The sequence below is a fragment of the Drosophila obscura genome, unplaced genomic scaffold (assembly GCF_018151105.1).
Source record: "Drosophila obscura isolate BZ-5 IFL unplaced genomic scaffold, ASM1815110v1 contig_1, whole genome shotgun sequence".
Lineage (NCBI taxonomy): Eukaryota > Metazoa > Arthropoda > Insecta > Diptera > Drosophilidae > Drosophila > Drosophila obscura.
Genome location: NW_024542679.1, coordinates 11,045,314 through 11,067,964, shown reverse-complemented (window position 1 = coordinate 11,067,964; position 22,651 = coordinate 11,045,314). Strand labels below are relative to the sequence as shown.

The following is a 22,651-nucleotide window of genomic DNA, read 5'->3' as shown; positions in this document are numbered from 1 at the left end:
CCCTAACATGGGGGTATAACAATTTGCCTAAGAAATCTCCTTAGCAGCAAAGGCAGCAATATCATGCTTTCGCGTAAGCAATCGATCGACTGATGCTTTTTTGATTTTCATTAACATTCCTTTTGCATTCTTCGATGCACAAAAGATGAAATATGCCTTTGACTTCCATACGAGTGAGTAGAATGTTGCACTTAGAACAATTGGCGCCAAACGGCAGGCAAGGCGAATCGCCTTAAATTGGTCGAAAACACACGAGCCAAACTGGTCGAAAGTCTTTGCTTGCCTTGTTCTCTCTCTGCTGTTGCTCTCTCTGGCATGAAAAGCTCTTCGGCGAAAAGCTCCGTTCGTGTGCGCCTTATAAGCGTGGCTCAGTGATAAAACCTCGAACAGTTACCGTTCCGGACGCGTAACGATATCAACCCCGCCACAGCCGCAAGCTGTCATTGACAAAACCAACAATAACAATAACAACCATAACAATCGCAGCAAATTAACAACACAAAAAGTGAGAAGAGTCAAACATTTGGACGGAAAATTGCCGGCAAAGTGTGGAAGCAAACAAATGAAAAATTGCAAATTATTTGTGAGCAGTAAAAACGAAATAAAAGTGTGAACAAACAAGAGAAAGGGTGGTTTTTCTTCACCGAGTGGCAAGTGTGCGTAAAACTCAAATAAATTCCATAATTAATGAATTAAAAAATTACAATTGGAGGAAAAAGGTAAGAACAGGCTGTGCGTTAGGCAACTGTAATTAATATGGCCCGCAAGGCATTCATTCTTGATAAAAAGTAGAACGCACATAAAAAAGGCTCAACCAACAAAAAAAAGGGCCTTAATTTTGAAACGGTTGGGCAAAGTTTAAATAGAACGCAACGAAATTAAATTAGCGAATTTATGCTGAAAGGCAAAGGGATACATTTTAGATTAGATTTTAAATTGTGATAGGTCTTTATTTTTTTTTGGGAAAAATTAATACAAAAAACTTAAAAGGCATTTTAAGCATTAAAAAAGAAAAATACAAAATATTTAATTATTACTGATGCTGTTCAGTAAACATATAGAAATTTCAAGATTTATTAGACGCATTCAAACATCCTTGTCCCCGAGCAAATCTCCCATATAAATACTACCTGATATGGAAACCCTTAAATCACCTTCAAAAAATCCCTCGAAGCGGATCGCAAATACAGGAAAATCACTCGAAAAAATGCTTTATTTTTGTTTGACAAAAAAAACATGTGAAATTCCCAAAAGGAGGTGGCAATTTAATGGCAGTTTGTGCCCAGACAACCTTTACAGTCGATGTTCTGCATGATAGCCCCCCTCCTGCCAGTCCCTAGCTCCTGCGACTGTAAGCCTTGGCTGGAACGTCTGGGCTTAGGCTAAGCACACACAGAAGAAGAGGGGCAGGAGCAGCAGCTGGAGCTGGAGCAAGAGGGTTAAAAAATAAATATAAAAAGAACAAAAACAACAAAAAGTAGAGCAAGAGAAATAAAAGCGAGGCTCAAGTGGCACAGCGCTTAACACAAATTAGACGCACTTAATTACAGAGCAAACAGTCGCAAGGAGCAGTCGTAAAATATGCAAAAAAAAAACCAAGAAATTATATATAAGAACCAAAAACCCAGCCAACCTCAAGTAAGAAAATATTTAAGCAGACATTTTGGCTGGCTGAAAGTAGGATTAAGTGGCGGGGTGACACAGTCTGGGAGTCTGAGGAGGAGGTAACTTTCAATTTTGGGCATTCAGAAGTTGCGGCTTAAAACTCAATTAAACGAATTGCCAAAAATTTAATTACAATTTCAGTTTCGTTTTGACTGAAGCAAAAAGGGGAGGGAACATTGAAGTCAAAAACAGTGGCAGGAAATTGTGAAATGCGAACTAGGGCATGGGCATGGGCATAAGGGAAAAATGTTATGCCAGCTGTTGGCAAAGTTTATAGAAAACTAATATTAATTTAAAGTGGAAACAATTAACTGCATTTATGAGTAGCATCTCAAAGGGACCTTAGTGAAATTAAAGAAATAAGGGCAGAAAGAAGGGGGAATAGTTGGAAAAGTTGGAGTATAGGGGGAGTCGGAATATCAGTGAACTCATTTGCTAAAATATTTTTAAATTTACGACATTAAATGGTAACAAATATGAAGACTTCGAAATATTTTAGTGTAGAATAAAATCGTCGTGTAATACCGAAAAATATCTCTTTGACGTACACCGTCGGTTCATCTTTCGCCAGAGCCGTTGAACTGAACTATCAACGGGCGAACAAGTCCCATGTGTCTTAAGACTTTCGAAAGGACAAACTTTCAATTAGATTTGGGAGACCCAATTACATCAATGAAAGCATCATCCGGTGCTCAATATTTAAGGCTACAAAGTCCCAGTCCCAGATCAAACCCAAATAATAAATGCAAATGCCATGAACTTCTCAATCGTTCCACGTATATAGGGGTGGGGAAACACGCACAAGTTTTTGGGCCCCGGGGGCGTTGCCTCAACCCTTTGCAACAACAGCTATTTCCTGTTCCGCTTGGCCCCCAGCTAAGCCACGTTTTATCTGGCCAAACAATAGGCTCATTAGTGGAACAGCCCGCACAGCCAACCTCCACCCACCCAGCCCATACCCCAAAAACGTGCCACGCCTCTTTGGCAAAAACTTTTCTTAATATCAACGTTCGCCCGAATGCAAAAAGAAAAAAAAAACTGGAATAAAATAATATTTTTGTTTGCCCGGAACTTTCAAGAGTAATTAACCGAGTAAATGGAAAACTTGAATAGCCAGGAAAATCCGAGGAAAATCTCTGGCACTTGCACCATAATTGGAAATGAGAATATTTAGTTGAATTATTCATGGCGAAAATTTAATGCGAAAGATTTTACAACATTCGACATTGAGGGAACTGAATCGAAGGCGAGCCCAAGGGATTTCAAACTATTGTCCAGAGGAGGGCGTTGATGGACGGGGGCTGTGGACCTGGACACTCACAACCCCCCCAAAAAACTTCTGCCATCCACTCGAGAGTTGTGCTGTCAATCGGTGACTCGAACTGAAACAGGCAGCCCGGCAAAGGCTCAAGTGGCGACAAAGTAGCGCAAAATGAATATGCAGAGTGCTCCTTGCAACAGGACTCAACTGTCAACTCTCGAAGAAAGTCCTTATCCCTCACCGTCATGCCGTTGCACCATTGCATCCCACCCCCAGAAACAAGTAATTCCACTTTATTTAAGTTTTCGCTTTGGCCATAAACCGCTTTCGACCCAAAAACGGATGCCAATGCGTTTAAGTTTAGTTCACTTCGGTTCGGCTCAGTTCGGGCGAAACTAAAAAAAGAAACTGCACAAAAATGGAAATGAAAATCAAGAAAAATGCTCAACGCCTTGCCAACTTTACTTGCTTGGCGGCGCCTCTCTTTGGGGCACTAATACAAAAAATAGCGCAGCATAAAGTTTCTTCTTATTTTTCTCTCTACATTTCTCTTCGTTGCAACTGAAGTGAAAATCTTTTTTTATCGGAGGATTTTCAGTGCAAATGGAAACAATGCTAAGGATTTCGAAATGCCCTCGCAAAAGGAAAGTGGAAAGGTGTGGAGAAAATTGAAATTTTATATTGAAAATATTTGTTTTTCAAATTTATTTTTATATCCAATGCAATGAATGTAATACAGCTATATAGCATCCAGTTATTTCCAGACTACATTACTAGCAGCAATAAATATGCAATAATTTCTGACTTTCTCCATTTATTCGGTTCAGTTTGATTACCCAATACAATCCAACCATCCTTGCACGCTTTCAGCGCTGCAATGAATACTTGATGCTTATTTTTACACCCTAAGCAAGAGCACTAAGGAGCACACAGAGTGCGAAAACTATATAGATACAGCGCCAGGATCTTAACTTTCGACACTAAAGTTCGACCAACTCGAGTCCGGTTGGACGTTGAGCATACGCCTCGGCATGTGCCGCCGGAGTGGCACACAAAGAGCCATAAACATGAAAGCCTTGACGATGAAATGCTAAACAATAAATAATGAAATAAAAAGCTAGCCAAAAACGAAAAAGAAAAGAGACGGAGAGGGAGAGTGGTGAGAGTGAATAGAGTCCTACAAAATTAAGGAAATTAAATATTTACGTATGAAAGCAGACGAGGAAATTACGCATAGTAAATTATAAAGAACAAAAAAGAAGGAAGGAAATGTGTGACCCAAGACCAAGACGCCCCAATGGGCACTACTGTGTCCTTGTACTTGTGCCCTCCCCCCAAAAACCGCACACACAAACACACTCACACGCAATGGCCCATTAATTTATTTTTATGCCCGGCATAATCTTTCCCCGCTTGCGGTATTTTGTTTGTCTTCATTTGCATCGCAAAATACCCCTCCCAGCCCCGTCTAACCCATCGTTGGTATGCCAAAATTCATGCGTGGCGACAAAAACAGAGAGAAAAACAAAATAAAAGCCAGAACCAGAGCCCAGACTTAGGGAGCGAAGAAATCGACGACTTTAATGATTTGCCTTCAACCACAAAGAGTACGGGCACGGGGGTGTTAGCGACTTGGAGGTGAGGATCTGGAAAAAACCAAAAATCTCTCTCTGGGGTATGGACACCCTCCGCCTCCTACCCACCCTACCAATATCTCTCTGTGTGTATATTTCGGCTTGTGAGCCATTTGAATACGTATGCATACTTAATTTGCCAAGGCTTTGCCTCTCTGGTCCGCTCACAAAGCGGAAGAACGTCAGAGGACAGCGGACCAGAGAGGTGGGGAATATCCAGACCATATAGCCGGATAGGGCGAATGGCATACTACATTATTGATTGGATATTTGTGAGGGAATTTAATAAAATATGCAAATTTTTCACTTTTTTCGGTGGGGAGGGGGCGCACTCAATCGAAAGACGAGAGGCGGGACGAGCCTTCATCAACGATTGAGTGGCTCTTCAGCTCTGCTCTGAGAAGTGGAATCAAAAAGGTCCAAGGTGTGTGAGGGGGGCTAGGTCAACTGTGAGCCAACCAGCTGAAGAGCTTTGGGATTAATTAAGACTCAAAAGGGTCGAGGGCGAGAGCGTTGTTCTAATAAAGTATGTTGAAAAATGTGTCCCAGGCACGGGGAGACGAGACCAAATTCCAGGATTTGGTAAGCCTAACTAATCAAATCTTATTCAAGCTAACTCAATTGACCATTTCCTGAATCTTCTTTTATTAACTTAGAACAGCATATTTTGAACCACTTCAAAGATATTCTGCCTGTTAACAGAGCAAGTAACATAGAGAGATTGAGAGAGAGGCTAGAAGCGGCTGTCGATTCTAGCAAAGAGAGTAGAGAACCAAGCCGCGGCGATCGACGCCAAATATTTGAACTAAATAAAAAACAGCGAATGTTTTTAATCTGAGCTAATCTCAAATAATATACATAAATAAAAACCTGAATTAATAAATAAAACGTTGTCCTGCAGTAAATTAGTCACTGCGAAATAACCCATCCATAACCACATCCATCTCCAGATATTTAATCCACCATGTTGCAATATCTTCAATGTATCGAATTGCTAGATTAATATAATCTAATTAATCTTAGTCCCTTCTTTAAGACACCAACTAATCCAACCCCGTGTCTTGCCCATCACCATTACTACTTCTCATCAGCTTTCATTTCATTTTCGATTCGCACCTAATTTCTACTGGAAAGTTCGCTCTGAAGCATTATCCATCAATAATATTGCTATTCGCAGAAACATCGATACAAGCTTCATCACAAATGCTAAAATAATTCAATTTCAAGAAAAGCAGCGGGCATTTCCATTTCAAAGGCCGGGAAAGTCTAGGCCGTCAATCTCATTCTACCAGATTTCCTGGGCAACTGGTCATAAAACACTGCTCCCACAGCTCTGGGCAAGGTCATCAAATCAGATGACGAACCAGAAAAACCAAACAAAACAAAAAACCCAGCATATTCAGGCCGCAATTGTTTCACGGCAACATCAAAAGAAGACGTCAAATACAACGAAATGTCTTTCGCTGCTAAAGCAGTGGCGTGGCCATCCACAGAAAAGGCGAGCGGAAGGCCATCCTTTGGCGTCCAAAGCTTTGGATACCCTTTGAGTTTTAGTTTTGTATGAAAATATATATAGAATTATAATTTATCTGCAAAGAATATGTGATGACCGTTGGCTGTACTCCTGTAGAGTGTAACCACAGTCGATCCAACCTGAAGCTAGATATTCTATCTTGTGCAATGGTTCACGTTATCAAATACCATCTAATAGAAGAGCTGACTAACTTTTCTCTCAAATTTAAATACCCTTCTTCCTGTGCAGAGTATAAAGCAGAAGCAAGAATAAGAAAAGTAACAAAAATGAAAGCAACAACGATGCTAAAAACAGTCAAGTGAACAACACGTGGCCCACATAAAACAACAAACGATAGAGGGGAGGGCAGAGCTGGGGCAAAAACTGAGAAAACTTTTTGGAGCAGACGACAATTGCCTGCAGCTGCAGTAGAGTATAGGAATGGCATCAAATAACCCAACACCCACAACTCAACTTGAGTTGACTCCATTCCAGGCACTTAATCAGTCAAATTGTTGATGCCTGAGAGCGGCAGAGTAAACTTCGCTGAGTGGAGCAGCTGTTCGGGGGTACCCACTTTAATTGCTTTGGATTTTTAGATCCACACAATGTATTTTTTAAAGCATAAACACAACTTATGCAGTCAAAGCAACTGACGACTTACATTATCTTTATTTTTTTACATATTTTTTTCATTTTTGCAATTAGTCTAAGTGGACTTTAATATGTCGTTTCTGTACGCTTTCAGGGAAAAAGTACTCCAAGTAATTTTTGCGGCTACCAAAAAGTTTCCACTGAACTCAGCTCAAGTTTGCATTTTGGGGACCGCCCTAAAAGTTGGACAGAAAGTGGAATTTAGAGACAAGAAAGAATGAAATGGACTGAGTCTGCGGGCGGGTTAGGAGACATCAGTTGACAGTTTCATGAGCCTGAGATGTCCTTGCCGTTGTCATCCTTTAGTTTTGTGTAGCAAATTATTTTGGCTCTTAGGCTCGGGCGGTATCTCCAGCTCGAGACTTAGTTTTTGATAAACTTTTTTGTGTTGTTTTAAAGTTTTTTTTAGTTCTCTTTTCCTCTGTCTTTTTTTTGCACTGTTTTTTGTGGTTCAAGTGCATAAATTTGTGTCTTAAGTTGATTTTTTTTAGGCAAAATCTAGTCAAAGAAATTTTGCTAAAATTGGAGGGGCTCTATCTCTTAGGCCTTTCTAAATGTCAAAATAAACCATAAACATTTACAAAAATTAATGCCAGGACATTCATATTATAATATTCGTATACCTGTTGCTCGAAAGCACTCAAAGTCTGGCCATTTGCTGTCGCGCTCAATTTGTCTGGCCCCGGCTAACAATGCCTCTTACCTTCTTTCGTTTAGAGCCACAAAAACCCACAAACTCACAATACAAGACACACACAACAACTTGGCTGCGGCTTATGTGGCGTATGCGCAATTTAGTAACTCAGACAGTCTGGCATCCTGACATCCTGGCCTGGTCTAAATGATAGCAATGTGCTCGGCTCCCTGGCAAATTATGCAAATATGCTGCTGAATGTACCTCCATGCGAGGCACATATGACCCAGGCATATTACGCATACGCATACGCCGAGTGTGCCATAAAACGCCCATGTGGTGCGGATGGTGTAACCTGGGGAAGGGGCCTGGGGGATCGTGTGCCTAATCACAAGTGCTCTAAGCAAATTACACATATTTTTTTGGTCGGTTATGGCTCTTGTGAAATATAAGAAAGTGCCAGCAATTTTGGAAGCAATCAACTTAAGAGGATATTGCCAGGATATGCCAACGAAATTTATACGAGCTTTTCTAAAAAGTGGTTTTAATTTATTTTAGCTGAAATTTCTTTTTTAAATCTTACTTTTTGAAGTCCTTTTGGTAGTATGCGATGCAGGCATTGTTACAGATTTGTACCACGCTTTATCTGTCTGCAAGAATATATCCTTTTGGAATGCCTGACACTCAACGACGACTTCCGACTACATGTTTGGCTCATGCGAACAAAATTCAAAATTTTCGGATTTCCGGTTACCCAAGCCCATCCCACACCCAACCCAACCCAACCCCTTTTACCATCGCCTAATCGAGGGTGCGTGCGAGGACGAAGACAACGTCTACCGTCGCATTTGCCGAGTGCTTTCGTTTCGCGTTGTTGGCTTCATTTTTGCCAACTTTTGCTTTCACTTTCGCTACCGTTTGCCGTGTTAACAAATTTAAAAATTTGTTTGTGTTTACTTGGCCTTCGCGATGTGAAATCTGAAGAGCTGTGTGTGGGGCTGCGGCTTCTGTCTGGGGTCCCTGGCGCCTAACGTGCCCCATCATAACTTTGCTCGTGTGTGCGCCGCGCCTCTCGTGTGCTTGGAGACTTTTAAAGAAATTGTTTTTACCCCCAAAACCGAGTTTGGCGATACCAAGTGCTTCTGAAAAGGTGTCATGACATTGTCTTTACCTGCTTTAATAAATGGTTTCATTTAATCAAAAGACCTTTATGGAGCACGCATTCTAGGATTTATGCCTGTTTATCTACGCTCAGATGAGATGAAATGGCAGGGCAAACAGCCAGGAAGCCAGACAGAATCCAGGCAGCCACAAGAAGTTTCATTGCTGCTCCCTGATCCGAGGTTTTCACGTTGGCCCAAAACTTTTGGCCCTTTTTTTTGTCGGTGGAGGCCATGTGTCTGCGGCTGACATAAATCAGCATTTAAGCTGATGAAAAGTATTTTTCGGCTCATCTGTATAATAGGATAGAGTTTTGAGTTTACTTTTAATGGGTCTTAAAAAATGTGTGTGTCACTTTGTTAAACAAATTATGTGCAAAGTCATTGAGAAATTAATTTAGATCTTTGCTGCTCGATAGGAAATCTTTTAATTTACTTTACATAGAAAAATCGTTGCCAATCTAAAGAAAATATTGTTGTATTTATGGGAAAATAAAAACCAAAGCAAAACCAAGCAATTTTCTTTCTTATTACACTCTCTCTCTCTTTTTGGCTGTGTCTCTTCATTTTTCTGGTCCATTTCCTTGAGCCAGACGTCAGCCTTATCTGAACATCTAAGCCCTTAAGCTTTTTATATATTAATCCAGTGAATCCATTCCATTTCATTTCACTTTAGCCTCATCCTTGTCCTCATCTCTGTCTTCAATTTAATTTTCACTTTAATTTCGAATATTGTACATAAATACGAGAACACAAATACACATATCAAAATGAAGCTAATAAAATCAGGAGATATGTCCCCTGGCTTTTGGCCAATATTTCTGCCACTATTTGTGGCTCTCGGTTTGTGTCTTGTATTTAATATTTTTGTTTACTGTTAGACTTTAAAAAGGGATTTTTTTCCTCATATTTGCTCACTCCTCCTCCTGCTGCTGCTGATGTTGCTGCTGGTTTTGCCCTTGGGCCTCCGGCTTTCAAATAGTAATTTGCAGCTGCGGAGAGCCCAGTGTCCAATGACCAGTGTTTACAGTGACGGCGGGGTCTGTAAGTCTATAAGTAATAATCAACTGGCGAGCTCCTTATGACAGTTCTTTTGTGTAGGGCTTTTGGGTGCAAGAAAAACAAACAGAAAACTTCAATTACAGGCGAGAAGAGACAGTCACACCCAAGAAGAAATGAAAGGACTCGGGCTTAGGGTGCGTTGGGGCGAGAGGTTAGGGTTTTACCGGAAATGAAAACTGTATTTCCAGGCTGTGGCAATTGATGACTTACTTGGCATTGCACTGGGGCAGGGGGAGTGGTCTTTAGTTGGGTAAATATTGCCTTTGCCAGCACATTGTGAAATCGTGAAAAGGGCTTGCGAATTCCTGTCCATTGACAAAGACTAATCCTTCGTCTTAGCACATTCCTCTTCACCCAACGAGTTTTCTAATCTTTTGCCTCTGTTCTGCCTCCCTCCACTATGGCCAAACCGCTGACACGGCCAGCTTTGAGCATTCCTCGGCTAAATGCTAAAACATTAACTCGACTAAAGAACTTCATTATGGGGGCACAGGCCAATAAATCTTCACAGTCGTGCTCTACCTTTTGACTCCTGCAACCAACAATGAATCATAATGAGAGAGAGAGAGCGCTCTGGCCCAAAGACAAAAGAGCCAGAGAAATCAGCATTCAAACAATCTTACACCCTATTGTACACACACACACACTCTCACACTGCCTATAAGAGGAGGCCAAGAGTTTTGGCCAAGTCGTAACATTACATAGCTGCGGCGTGTCGACAAAACAAGCAATAAGGCGTAGCATAAATTAGCCAAATAAACGAAATGGAAACAAAGGCGAAAACAACTTTAATGTTTGCTAAGCAAATATTATTCCTAGGCTCATTCGCCTTCCAGCCCTGCTCCCTTCCTGCTTGTCCAAGGGTTTTGGGTGTGAGAAAGGCCTCCTATTAGTGGCCCAACTCCCCTCGGGTTATGTTTTTCGCCCCACCCACCATGCCATGAAATGTCTTTATGTGACGATTATCTCCACATAACCCGGGCCCAATGCGCAATTAACTTTGGCGAGGGCCGTGCGGCATCCACAGCGAAATATGACATCCGAAAATATATAGCCACAGATTTACGACCAAAAACTCAGATGGAATGGAGTCATGTGCAGTCAGTGGAGGCTGCTTTTTGGGTCATTCCACAAGGAGTTTACCAATGTATGTATATTTGGGGTGGAGAGATTAAAAGGGAGGAGAGGAGAGTCTTGATTGGTGCAAGTTTGTTGGGAGAACAGCACAAGGATGAGATCAGGCAAACGTAGAATCAGTAAAGAAGATAGCACTAAAAGAAATTGAGGGAATTATTCAAGAAAAATGTGGTATGGAAATATGTATGTACATACATACATACATATTTATGCATGTATGCACGAGTAGTTCGAGAAAATATTCATTAGACTTTCTTGTAGCAAATACAATGTGAAGTCTGTAATGCAAGAGCTAAACTTTCTCGCACAGTCTCGCTCTGTCTAGAAAAGTTTCTGTTAAGTTGCTCTCTGGCTCTGTCTGCTCTAAATTTTTCTGTAAAATGAGATCATCTCGCGCTCTCTCGAGCTGGCTGCCGACAGCGCTGGCTGCCTGCAAGCAGCGAGATCAAAAGATAAGAAACTAGAAGGAAACGAACTAAATTTTTGTGCAAGTTCTGTCTTGTTTTGTTAGGCACAACATTTCGAAATAAAAGGCGGACGTTGTCCAACTGCAAACTGCTGCGACACTACTCTTCCATTAAAAGATTTTAAGAAAGTCTTGCATTCAAATTAAAAAGAAATTGCCTGTCACACAATCAGCCTCAATTATAAAAAAATTATAATAATATTATAAGAAACATATGGACCAGCCATTCCATACAACCTTTCAGTGCTCAAAGTTCAGCCAACCCACACTACGTAAGGCGCTTAGAGAGAAGCCAACAGGCGAAGCAGACATTTCCATACATACATATGTACACATATGAGTACATACATACCGATAGGCTCTTCTCTTTTGTGAGGCTTATGCCAGAGCTCTCCTTGCACAACGTTTCATTCCGCAGCACAGTTAGAGGAACAAAAAAATTCCTTTTTAAATCGGGCAGGGAAAAAAACACGTAAATATGATGTGATGTGAGACGCTTATTGAATTGAATTTGTTGACTAGCATTTCGAGCAGCGAGCAGCTCCTCCCCCACTACACACGGGGTCTCACCCTGCCACAGCTGCTGTCACCCATTGCACTTGTGTGCGTGTGTGTGTGTGTGTGTCATATGGTTATGCAACATTTTCCATGTCTAGGCTTTACGTTGCGTGTGCCCCCAAATCAATCATACGCCAAAATCGACACAAACAAAAACAATGGAGCAGGCCAACACACACACACACAAAACGACAAAAAAATCCACCGAAACAAAGCTTGGGAACGTAATGCGATATTTTTTTTTATTGATTTTCATAGTGTCACGGATGTGGAGCCACCCTTTGGAGAGAGGTGTAGGAGGATGGTGGTGATATGAAAAGCACTTGATGTTGGCAATATGCGTGCCCCCAGACCTGCCACTTGACGCCGAGCCAATGCCTTTCAAATGCATGAAAAATCCTTTCAAAATGCATAGACAGCTTCCGGTGGCATTACCAAATCATTGGGAAATGATATAATGACAGGATATACGAGTACCTGCAACATGCATAGAAAGATGGAAAGCATTCCATTGCACAATCGCCAAGCATATTTACATATATACATATCAATGGAATCTGCATAAGAGTATTCTATCTTTGTTGCAGCTAAGAGTCAGTCAACTTCTTAGCTTTCAAATGCCTCAATTTGTTCAGTGCACACGTACAAGGGTATACATTGCCTTGAGTTTTCTCCCTTTGTTTTTTCCTCCCCTTTGTCTACCATTGTTCTGTGCCGCTGTGTTATTTTTCTATTTTCAATTTTTTGTTGGCCTTTGCTTTTTTGACTCTTACGTATATGTGAGTCTGTTGTGCGCTTCTGTGCTTTTCTGGTTTTCCATTTGTTACTGATATTTTATGACACTGTAAACATTTTACAATGCGAACCAGCAATAGGATGGGCCCCATACGACTGTGTGTCTGTGTGTGTGTGGTATCCATTCAATATGCTCAGCAGAGCATTAGGAGCTTCTATAGCGTCCGTGTCCTTGCCAAGTCGTCTGCTAGGCCCTTTCACTGTATGTGCAAATATGACTGTGTGTTTACACGAACTGAAATGCGGGCCGTGTCTAATAATTTTCTGTCAGGTCTTTTCATTTTGAGGTCAATTAAAAAGGGCTAGGCAATCCATTCTATTTCTTTCACTGCTGCTTCTTCTATCTTTTTGCAACTGCTCCTGCTCTTCTTTGAGCTATCAATCATAGACAGAGAACTTCTCCCCGTTTTTGTGGCTGCTTAATGTAATTAGTTAAGCACCAAACTAATTGAAAACATCTTCGAGATTTGTTTGGCGTTGATTAAGTGAACTTTCGGACAGGCCATCCCACTGATATTTGTCCAAAAACTGACAACTTCGTGGCACTACGCTGCGTGTCTACGATCTATCCCATCATTAATTACCCAAACGCCTCTGGACTGGCTGCGGGTTACTCATGTTAAGCCTGTCCGAAGGACCCTTTCAGAAAACACGAAAAACATTTTCTGAAAATGTGGAAAAACTTCGGGTAGCCGGAGCAGCAGCAACTTGAGTGCTGTTGCAATGGCATGGGGAGCAGAAGAAAAATGCATCAAAATCGATAAACAGATGATTGAGACGATTGCCTTAAAGTGGTTACGATATGTACTGTGGAGCTTGTGTCAGAGCCTTGAGGGTTTTGATTCTGTCTAAGGGACTTGAAACTTTAAGTTTGGAAAGATGGTGCTTTATTTCCTCGGCATTAAGTGTGTCCATTTTTATATATCAGCCAAAGTCATTCAGAAACTTAGTCAAGCACTTTAAATAGTCATGGAAAAAGTGCACTTTGAATGCACATTTCGAATATTAAGCACTGACGTTAACAGCTCAATGGTATTTATAAAAAAAATCTGGTTGAATCCCGACCAATTTGTTCCCACAAAAAATCAGACACACACAAATGCTACAAAATCCAGTGCATGGCAATGATGACATATTTACAGATCCAAAACCATTAAAGTTGAACAAATTTTCTGGACAAAAAATTAAAAAAAAAGAATATAAAAGAAATGTACAAAAATCTGTGGCATATGAATAACCATTTAGCGATTGATTGAATTTGAGAAAGAACAAAATAAAACCCCAACCCCCCGCACACCAGCATCCCCTCCAGCCATCACTTTTATAGCTTGCAATTTATCTGAATATTTTTTCAGGCTCGCCAACCTGGAAGGAGGCTTTTTTTTTTGTATGGGAGGCTTCACCTCCACCACAACATCGAGAGAGAACCCAACCTCAAATCATGATCCACGTGCCGCTGTCAACGTAATGGAAAAGGAACCAAAAATCTGCTGGAACCACTGCTGTCGCTGAGCCAGAAAGACCACAGGCCCCACGAAAAATTGACAGAAGAAAAAAAGAAAATAAAAGAAGAGAATAATAAAAAGCGAAATGAAGTCTGTCATTCTATATCCATATGGACCGCTAACTGGCGGCACACGCTGCTGTCGCATGTTGCATGCCAAAAATTTGGCCATAACAAGTGCAATTTACACAATTGTAAGTATGGGGTGGGAAATAAGCGGTGAACAAACCAGGCGACTGGACAACTGGCTGTATGCGCAATGTGGACAAGTATATAATTATGTTCTCGTTAGTGGAAATTCTGTTGGCAACGCAGGACAGAAACAACACAAAACAGAACGAAATCAGGAGAGTGTCCCGTTTTGTTCGCCTGTTAATTGTGGCGTAATTAATAGACAAGTGGCGTTGGAACAAGTTTTTTTCTGCAACATATTTGAATGTGGCATGGCTAAGCTGAACCTCATTATGAGGCTTGGCAGTGGGGTTGCAGAGAGTCAAGATACTACTGTGCAAGTGCCATATAAATGCCAGGGTTGTGCAGTGAGTTTCCAGGGTTCGCCCTGCCAAATGGATAGACTTGCACTCCTCATCTTCGTGCTGCCGTCTCACCATCTTGTGGCACATATAAATTACAATTACATGATGCTCGTTATGGCTTTTAATTTATGTTAATGGCCAAATCGTGCCACGGGCTTTATTTTTTCATTCATTTTGCTTACAATGCGAGAGACAATACGAAGGAATATAATGCAATGCAAGTGCTCAGAGGGGGGCGCCAACAATAGACACTTTATATCCATTGCAATGCCCTTGCGGGGCGAGTAAATTAGTTTTTGTTTAAAAAGAAAGAGAGAGAGAGAGAGAGGAAATAGAGAGAACTTAAGTGTTTGGCTTCAGCAATTAGTGCCACATTTTATGGCAGCAGCCACACGGGCAGGAGCTCTAAAAGAGTTTGTTCTTCCCGCGCTCACTGCGAGTAACTATCTATCTATCTATTTGGGAAGTAAGCGTTACGTGTTTAGCATAAGCCTGCATTGTAGAGTGTGGAGTGTGCAGTGTGCAGTGTGGTGTGGGTGGATATACCATCTGAGAGTGCAGTCACGACACATAATGGATGTATCTTAAAAGCACGCCATTTCGCATTTGTTTATCATGGGTTGCTCTCTCTCTCTCTCTCTCTCTCCCCCACCCTTGCTGCATTTTCCACTTGCTGGCAGCAACACGAAAGCATTTTCCTGGATTAATTAGCCACACACAAGTCCCCGAACCCCCACCGACACCTCAGACTCCCAAAATCAAAATTGAGTTCAGGACCCGTTTAAAAGTAAAAACGTGTTGTGCTAAAAATATAAAAAGAAAGGAAAAAGCCAGAGGTAGATGTTAGATGTTGATGACCCATTAACAAAATTTATATGCGGGTGCACACTGCGTATGCGTGTTATTTCCACAGCACACTTTTTTTGCATTTGTCTAATTTGTCTCTTTATTTCTGTGTTATATAGAATATATCACTGCTGATTGTGCTAATCTACTCGTGGCGCATCAATGTCAATATGCACAAGTCCTCCGACCTGCAGGATGTCTACTACGGTAAGGCTTAAAGTTCTACTAGCAATTTTAATTGGTAATTAAACACGAAGACGGAACGACACATACTGGCCTCAGATGATACTCCCAAAGCGACAATAAACCCCAAAAAACAGAAACTGTGGCCACATAATAAATAAAGTCATTTTAATAAATTAATTGTAGATGAGGCCACCAGTCGGCAGACACAAAGATGTGCTGTGTGGCTGATATTTAATATGTGGTGGCATTATATTTCATTAATCAAATGGAGAGCTTTAATTATGAGTATTTCGACAAGATAATTTAATGAAATTTAATGCCTCTTCTAAAGGGAATTTTGTATAATTTAAAACCAAGAAAACTAAAAGCTAAATAATTGCCAACAATCAATAACTGCAACGCATTCATTTCTATTATATATTTCCATTTACCTTTTGACCTAGCTGCAATTCTTTTTTTGGTTTATTTCGCAGGTGTACAAATAGCATATTTTGCCATAATTGGCACACAATTGTCCATGATATTGCTGAGCATTGTGTTGATATTTGGCATATGTCGGGTGAGTAGTTCTTATTTGATTAAAGGCTTTTCCCCCACACATTTTGACAATATCTATGGCCCCCACACATCACACACAATCCACAGCACACATTTCTCCCACACAAAAATCGAACAGCTTCAAGTCAAATATGTGAAATTTATGCACAGTGTGCCCCTATGCGAGTATGTGTGTGCGCCAGGGAAATGTTTACTCAGTTAGCAAACAAAGCACATTCAAATGTAAATTACACAAAAGCGTTCCAATTTGGGAGCATATGACATGCGTCCTGCTGAAATGACACACAACATTTTTTGGAAATAAAACGTTTGACATACTGTAAGAGTTACGGAATATATACCCTTAAAGCAAACAACAAACATATGGAAAATGTATGGATAACATTTTAAAAATATGTTTAAATTATAAATTATTTAAGCAGGCATCGTATGGATTATAATTATTGTTATACAAATTATTTGAAATAAAAATTCAATTTTATTTTAAGTCCGGTTCTAACAATTTTAGTGCAAGAAATTCTCTTGCCTGAAACTTGGCGAGGGCATCGCTCGAATATACCATTTCCGAGGGCCATTATTACACCAGCAAAGAAAAAAAAAAAAAAATTAACACCCCAAAAATGCCATTGACAGCGGCATGAGAATGTAGACAATTTGTCACACAATTGGGAGCCACCGAAACGGCTAAAATGGGTATGGGAATAGGAATCCCTGCCTGGTCGTACAGAATACTAAGCTGAACGGAACCCCAGAGCTGAATGGTGGAGGAGGAGGAGGCAGAGAGCCGTTGACTGGCGTCGACACATGACAAAGATTACACAACCACCGAAAACTGTTTAGGTTTTGTTGCCGCGCAATTGCCGCGCAGAGCCATTTTGTGGAATTTTTTAATTTCGTCTGTGATGGCCAAAAACAAGAGCACAATATCCGACCCCAAAATGATATGGATAAAATTTTCCGAAATACTCGTACGACGAGTACTAACTACATTTGTATCCATGTGTTGGTGGAATTAATTGCAGTTTGCTCTTAGGCGCCGGAGCCTTAGTGCTAGATCTGGGAGCCGGTCAGACAGAGAGAGAGAGAGAGAGAGAACTGAGGTCCATTGAATAATGCATAGAGCATTGGTTCTTAATTAGGCTAAACGAGTATTTGGACGGCGAATTTGTGTGCGTGGGGGCGAAACAAGCGACGGCATTCCGGCTAAGAGGCTGTTGCCAAGGCTTACGGCTTACGGACTTACATAATACATAAACATTTAAGGGAAATTATTTAGCATGCCACCAAGAAATTGGTCTTCAAATCCACACACAAAATCACCAATAATAATGGCAACCCATATAAGGCACGTCATATAATTGCCCAGCAAAATGTTGATTAATTTCAATTGTTTAAAAAGTTTACAGGGCTTTGAAGTACTTTGTAAAATTAAGATATAAATATCCAATTATTGTTAGATTTTTTCATCAAATTTAAATCTTTAAATCTTTTTAAGGGGAATATTTTACATTAAAAATGGTTATCTCATGCTGCTGTAAAATTATTAAAAGAATTAAGTTTTATTTAAACTATGCTGCCATAAAATTGTATAACTAAGGCATATAATATCCGTACTAAAATGTAAGCTTCCGACAAACACACACAAAATTCTATATGCCGAATAAAACAAAATGTGACATGCATAACGTTGCGGCCAAAAAAAAATGTCAGCGACTGCTGCACATCAACTTTTTTGGAAAGGAAAATTGTTGAAAATTTGTGGCACGCGAAAAAATCCAATCAGGGGTTTTACCACCATGGCGAGATAAATTACACCGCACTCTAGCTCCCCATTTCACTGCACCCAGTCAGTGGCATATTTTATAGTATAGTCATGAAATCAATACCCTCCATTCTATACAGGTATCACATCGTACGCTGTGTGAATGTCGATGGTAATGGTTTTTGCGGCTGCTGCCCTTTTTACTGTATTTTCTAATGGCAGTATTTTTTCCATCTCTCCTTTCTTGAATTCCTGCAGGAGAATCCCGGATTAATTGTACCCTGGATAATTGGCTATATAACGTTTATGGCCCTGGAAGCTGTGGCCATGGTCTACTCAAATGTTCTACGCGATCATGTTAATAAGGTGAGTGGCTTTACCTCTCCCTCTCTCTCTCTCTATCTCTCTCCAGAGGGACATATGTATACTGCTCCTGTGTGGTTTCGCCAGAGAGTGTTTTTAGTGCATATTTAAGTTGTTTTCATTTCGATTTTCCCTGCTTGGTAACCATTTGGTTAATGAAAAACATCTCCGACAAAGGATTCAGCCACACTTTCTGGGGGCTTCTTGGCGCCTGGCATAAATCAATTGGAATCAACAACAAAAGCAAACAAATAAATTACAAAAAGCCTCCAAGCGACAGCAGCCACAATGCCACAACAGCAACAACAACAACAATCAAACCAAATCCGTTACATATGTAAAAAGTTTTCAGTTTCCTTTATGCTAAAACCAAACAAAAGGATAGAAACAGACTCGCACTCCTCGTAGCCGTAGTCCTCGTTGATATATGTAGATGTAGGCTATAGTCGGAAGTGGGCGACAGTTGAATGCATTGCTAGGGTAAAACAATGAATGGAGATTGAAAAGCTAAAATAAAGCAATGTGCAAGCAACAGGCTGAGCATTAAAAGGGTGGCCGAAGGGGAATTCTTGCAACAAAGATTAAAAGGGGAGAAAAAATTGGAATTGAAAATGCAATAAATACTATAAATTCCAAAAGAATTCCTAAATCACACCTAAAGGGAACTCCACCCCCCATAACCAGGCAAGATACTTCCTCCTTCGTCTCGCTTTTCCACGCCTCAGGCACACATTCGCTTTGATAGTTTGTTCCTCTTGACTCGCCGACTCCTTTATTCAAGCAATTCAGCCACAAGCAAAGTGCCTTTCTCTAACAAATGAAGCGTACAGAACTCGAGTGGGAACAAAAAAAAATAGTCGAGGGAAAAGCGAGGAAAAACAAACACACACAAGAACCCCCTCCCCACACACGCACTCCAAACAAGCGACAAAGTCAAAGCGGCACAAAGCTGTGTGGGACTTGGGTGTTAAGAATGGAAGGATACTCGTAGAAGGATGGATGAATGGTTAAAGGACCTGCCAAAGCCACCCGCCACAGCACACCCTCTGGGTGCTCAACTCAACCAAACGTATCTACACATCTATGGAGAATCTAGTCCTAGTCCTAGTCCTAGTCCGGTCGTCGCATATGCAATGAGTTGGGCATTTTGCCGCACCATTTTCCTTTAGTATTTTTACATTTGTCTATGTTGCCAGTCATTTGTTTTTTTTTGTGTGTGCATGTGTGTGTGTGGCTCTTTCTATTACGAACGTGTGCTGCTTTTTGGATTGTATTTGTTTTGTTTTCCAACCAACCAGCCACCCATCCAACACCACGGGGGCGGCTGCGAAAAGTTGTTGGAAAATTGTCACCTCATGCATAATTTATTGCAATTCTGTAGGTAGAAATTCACATTTCACTCCAAAACTAAAAAAAAGTTGTGCCAGGGCGTGCAGCGTGGGATTTGCTAATTTGTTGTTTGGAATTTTTTCTTTTAATTTTCAAATTATTTGAGAGCAACGAAAAGTGGACTTCCGTTCTAGTAAATCTTGCATACCAAAAATCCATATTTAATTAGGAAGCATTCAATTAATCCAATCCGGTGCTGCTGTTCTCAGTAAAACTTTTCATTTGCTAGTACGAAGAGAAAAGTTTTTTCGCCTCCAAATTGCTTTCGCAAACAAAAGTTTTGTTTAGTTTTTGCTTTGGATTATTGCTTGGGAAAACTAAATTATGTACGAATAATTCATAGCTAAATATTCTTTGACTTGCAGCAATTCGATGCCATGTGCAAGGCGGAGGTGGCCTTCTTTATAGCTCGAGCTCTGATCAATGTAAGTCAAGCAAAACTAAATATTTGTGTGTGCGTGAATGAACCTAAATATTGTAAACAAACTCAAATTATATATTCATTTTAGTTTAAATGGCTTTTAATATTTTCGACAATAGCATCAACTCTTCAGGCCTCTCTTCTGTGAGTGCCACATCGAAGGCACACATGGTCTGATACACAATTCCAATTTTTCCCAAATTAATCAACAGACTAATGACAGTTTTGGCAGACTTTGGCCAAAACCACACGTCTCCCATAAGGGCATTATTCAATGCAATGCCCCAATGTTGCAAAATTAACAGCAAGCAATGGATAACCAGCCAGACATACATTTTAGCAGGTGATACCTTAGAAATGGACACATTAGAAACCCATATGGATTGTGCAAATCGACACACTTACCACCAATGCTGCGTAGACCAAGATTAGCCAGGATTGGGCCACTATAAATAGCTGGCTACAGGCCAAAACTTTAAGCACTTTGGAGTTTATATGCGTGTTGCTTTTTTTTTTAAACGCATGTTGATACAACTGTACAAGACTGTGAGTCTACAGGCAAACAAATGCATTTCTCTGATTAAAACAAAACAAATGGCAACAATGCCATGGCATACCATTCCAGAAACGCTGAAGACCAGTATCAACCAATAATATAGGGGAAAAAATCGAATATCGCCGTTCCATAAAGCCTCCATAGAGCATTGAAGGTCAGGATAACTCGTCGATGCCATGAAGCTAGGCAACTGCAGCTGATCCCAAATGCCATCATATATTGCAGCCATACTGCAGAAAATACTAAGAAAATAACACGAATTTTTAGACAGTAAATAAACTGAAAGCTAGCAGAAATTTAATGTAATGAAATAAAATAAAAGGATAGTGTGAATGGGAGATCTCATGGAATTATTGACCTACACATCACTCACATCAAATGGACAGACTGACAATCGAGTCTAATTAGTCTTGTCCACGGCTTGATCAATAAATGTAATAAATAATTGAATAACGAATACAAGCCAACTCCATTTGGTCCCATGAGCTCCATAAAAATATGTTTGCTCTTCTGTGTGCCTGTATGTATGAGTGTAGAGTGTATTTGTTTCTGTGTATCTATATAATGGCCTTTGAACTAATGGGAATTTACCCTTTCCCTCTCTCTCAACGCCTCTTCTCCATTGCCATCCAAACAGGTACTGGCCATGTGGGGTGTACTACGTTTCTATAATTTGGTGCGCTCTGGAATTACCTGGCGAGGACCGGAGGTAAGTCAATCCATCATAAGTTAATGGATATACGACCGCAGTGCACTGGGGAGGTGTAGAACGTTTGAATATCATTTATTACGGGTGTTTTAGATGTAATCCAACGATAATCATACAGAAAGAAGAAAGTCGGGTGGTGATATATGTATGTATAATCGTTGTAAGGCCTCACTGTATATATTGACGGCTGTTCTTTTCGGAGAGCGTTGTGGATCGCGAGCCCACCCTCAGAGAGCGTTAACAGTGCGCTGTAACTAGGAACGGCTACTGGCTGTCAATCTGGGATGTTAGCAACTGCCCTGAACAACTGGGAAGCAACTTCTCATACATATTTATATTTATTTTCCTTTATGCTGATACTATCCCCCAATTATTGTTTGTATGTATTTCCGACAGGCCAAGACCGCCATATTTGCACCCATGTACAAGAGCGTGAGCACACATAGCGGCAAGTCTCACCATCGAAAACGCCATTCAAAGCGACGCCACAGCGTGGAGGCCAGCGGCAGCGGATGCTGCGCCATCTTTGACTTTGACTTTGACTACGATGACGACGACGATGATGATGATGACGATGAGGCAGCCTATGGCGATGGCATGGAGACGGAGGATGATGTGGGCTATGACTACGACGACTACTATGATTACTACGAGGATGAGGAGCAACAGCAGCAGCAGCAGCTGGAGCTAGAGCCGCAGGATGATGCTGCCGACTGCAGCATGCTGGGTGCCCCACAAAGACGCGTTCACGACCCCGTTCCCGGCCACGAAGGTCGGCTGTGGTCAAGGTCAAGGGTCAGCGCAGCGGGGGGAGTGGTCGGCGCACCAACAACAACATACGCAGCGTGCTGATCAACAAGCGGCACAACAAATACAAAATTGCCCGTCCGCAAACCCAGCTGGAGGTCATCAACGAGTCGGAGCGGAGTGCGGGCAGTGGCAGCGATGAGAACGACTCTCTGCTTGTGGCCTATGACAGCAGCTCGTCGCTGACGTCAGTTTGACATTGGCCGCCGCCATGCGAAAACGGATACGGATCCGGACATGGAACTGGAACTGCAGCCGATGGGCGGAGGAGTAGCCTCCTCAGTGATTCCGAGCCCAGCAGCGGCAGTGAGAGCTGCAGCGGGAGCGAGAGCGACGACGACGACGACGGCGATCCTGACGCGTGCGAGCATCTGGAATGTGAGTGGGCGAAGGGCGTCCGCCGCTCTGGTAAATGTGGTGGTCAGCGTCAGCGCCGACGTTCACTGCGACGCGTCTACTGCGCTGTGAATCTAAC

At 41.3% G+C, this 22,651-nt stretch overlaps 2 protein-coding genes across 2 annotated transcripts; one reads left to right on the top strand and one right to left on the bottom strand.

Annotated features, from left to right (window-relative positions):
* The first annotated feature begins 401 nt into the window (after positions 1 to 401).
* LOC111071276 lies at positions 402 to 22,373 on the top strand. The gene is given in 9 exon segments (XM_022362531.2): positions 402 to 719; positions 13,895 to 14,237; positions 15,545 to 15,632; positions 16,085 to 16,170; positions 18,190 to 18,297; positions 20,049 to 20,108; positions 21,298 to 21,369; positions 21,766 to 22,099; positions 22,102 to 22,373. Coding segments are annotated over 8 exon segments (1,128 nt in total). The 5' UTR covers positions 402 to 719; positions 13,895 to 14,129.
* Positions 20,183 to 20,963, bottom strand: LOC111071277. The gene is made up of 3 exons (XM_022362533.2): positions 20,722 to 20,963; positions 20,510 to 20,656; positions 20,183 to 20,454 (listed from the first exon to the last, which is right to left on the bottom strand). Exons 1-3 carry the CDS (start codon positions 20,887 to 20,889, stop codon positions 20,194 to 20,196), a joined length of 576 nt encoding a protein of 191 aa, XP_022218225.2. The 5' UTR covers positions 20,890 to 20,963; the 3' UTR covers positions 20,183 to 20,193.
* Positions 22,374 to 22,651: the final 278 nt, after the last annotated feature.

Excerpts from the sequence above, each read along its gene's own strand:
- LOC111071277 (XM_022362533.2), bottom strand. The coding sequence starts at position 20,889 with ATGGCTGCAATATATGATGGCATTTGGGATCAGCTGCAGTTGCCTAGC. Across the intron at positions 20,657-20,721 it reads TCTTCAGCGTTTCTGGAATG|ACTCACAGTCTTGTACAGTT; the intron begins GTATGCCATGGC and ends GTTTGCCTGTAG. Across the intron at positions 20,455-20,509 it reads TGGTCTACGCAGCATTGGTG|GTATCACCTGCTAAAATGTA; the intron begins GTAAGTGTGTCG and ends TCCATTTCTAAG.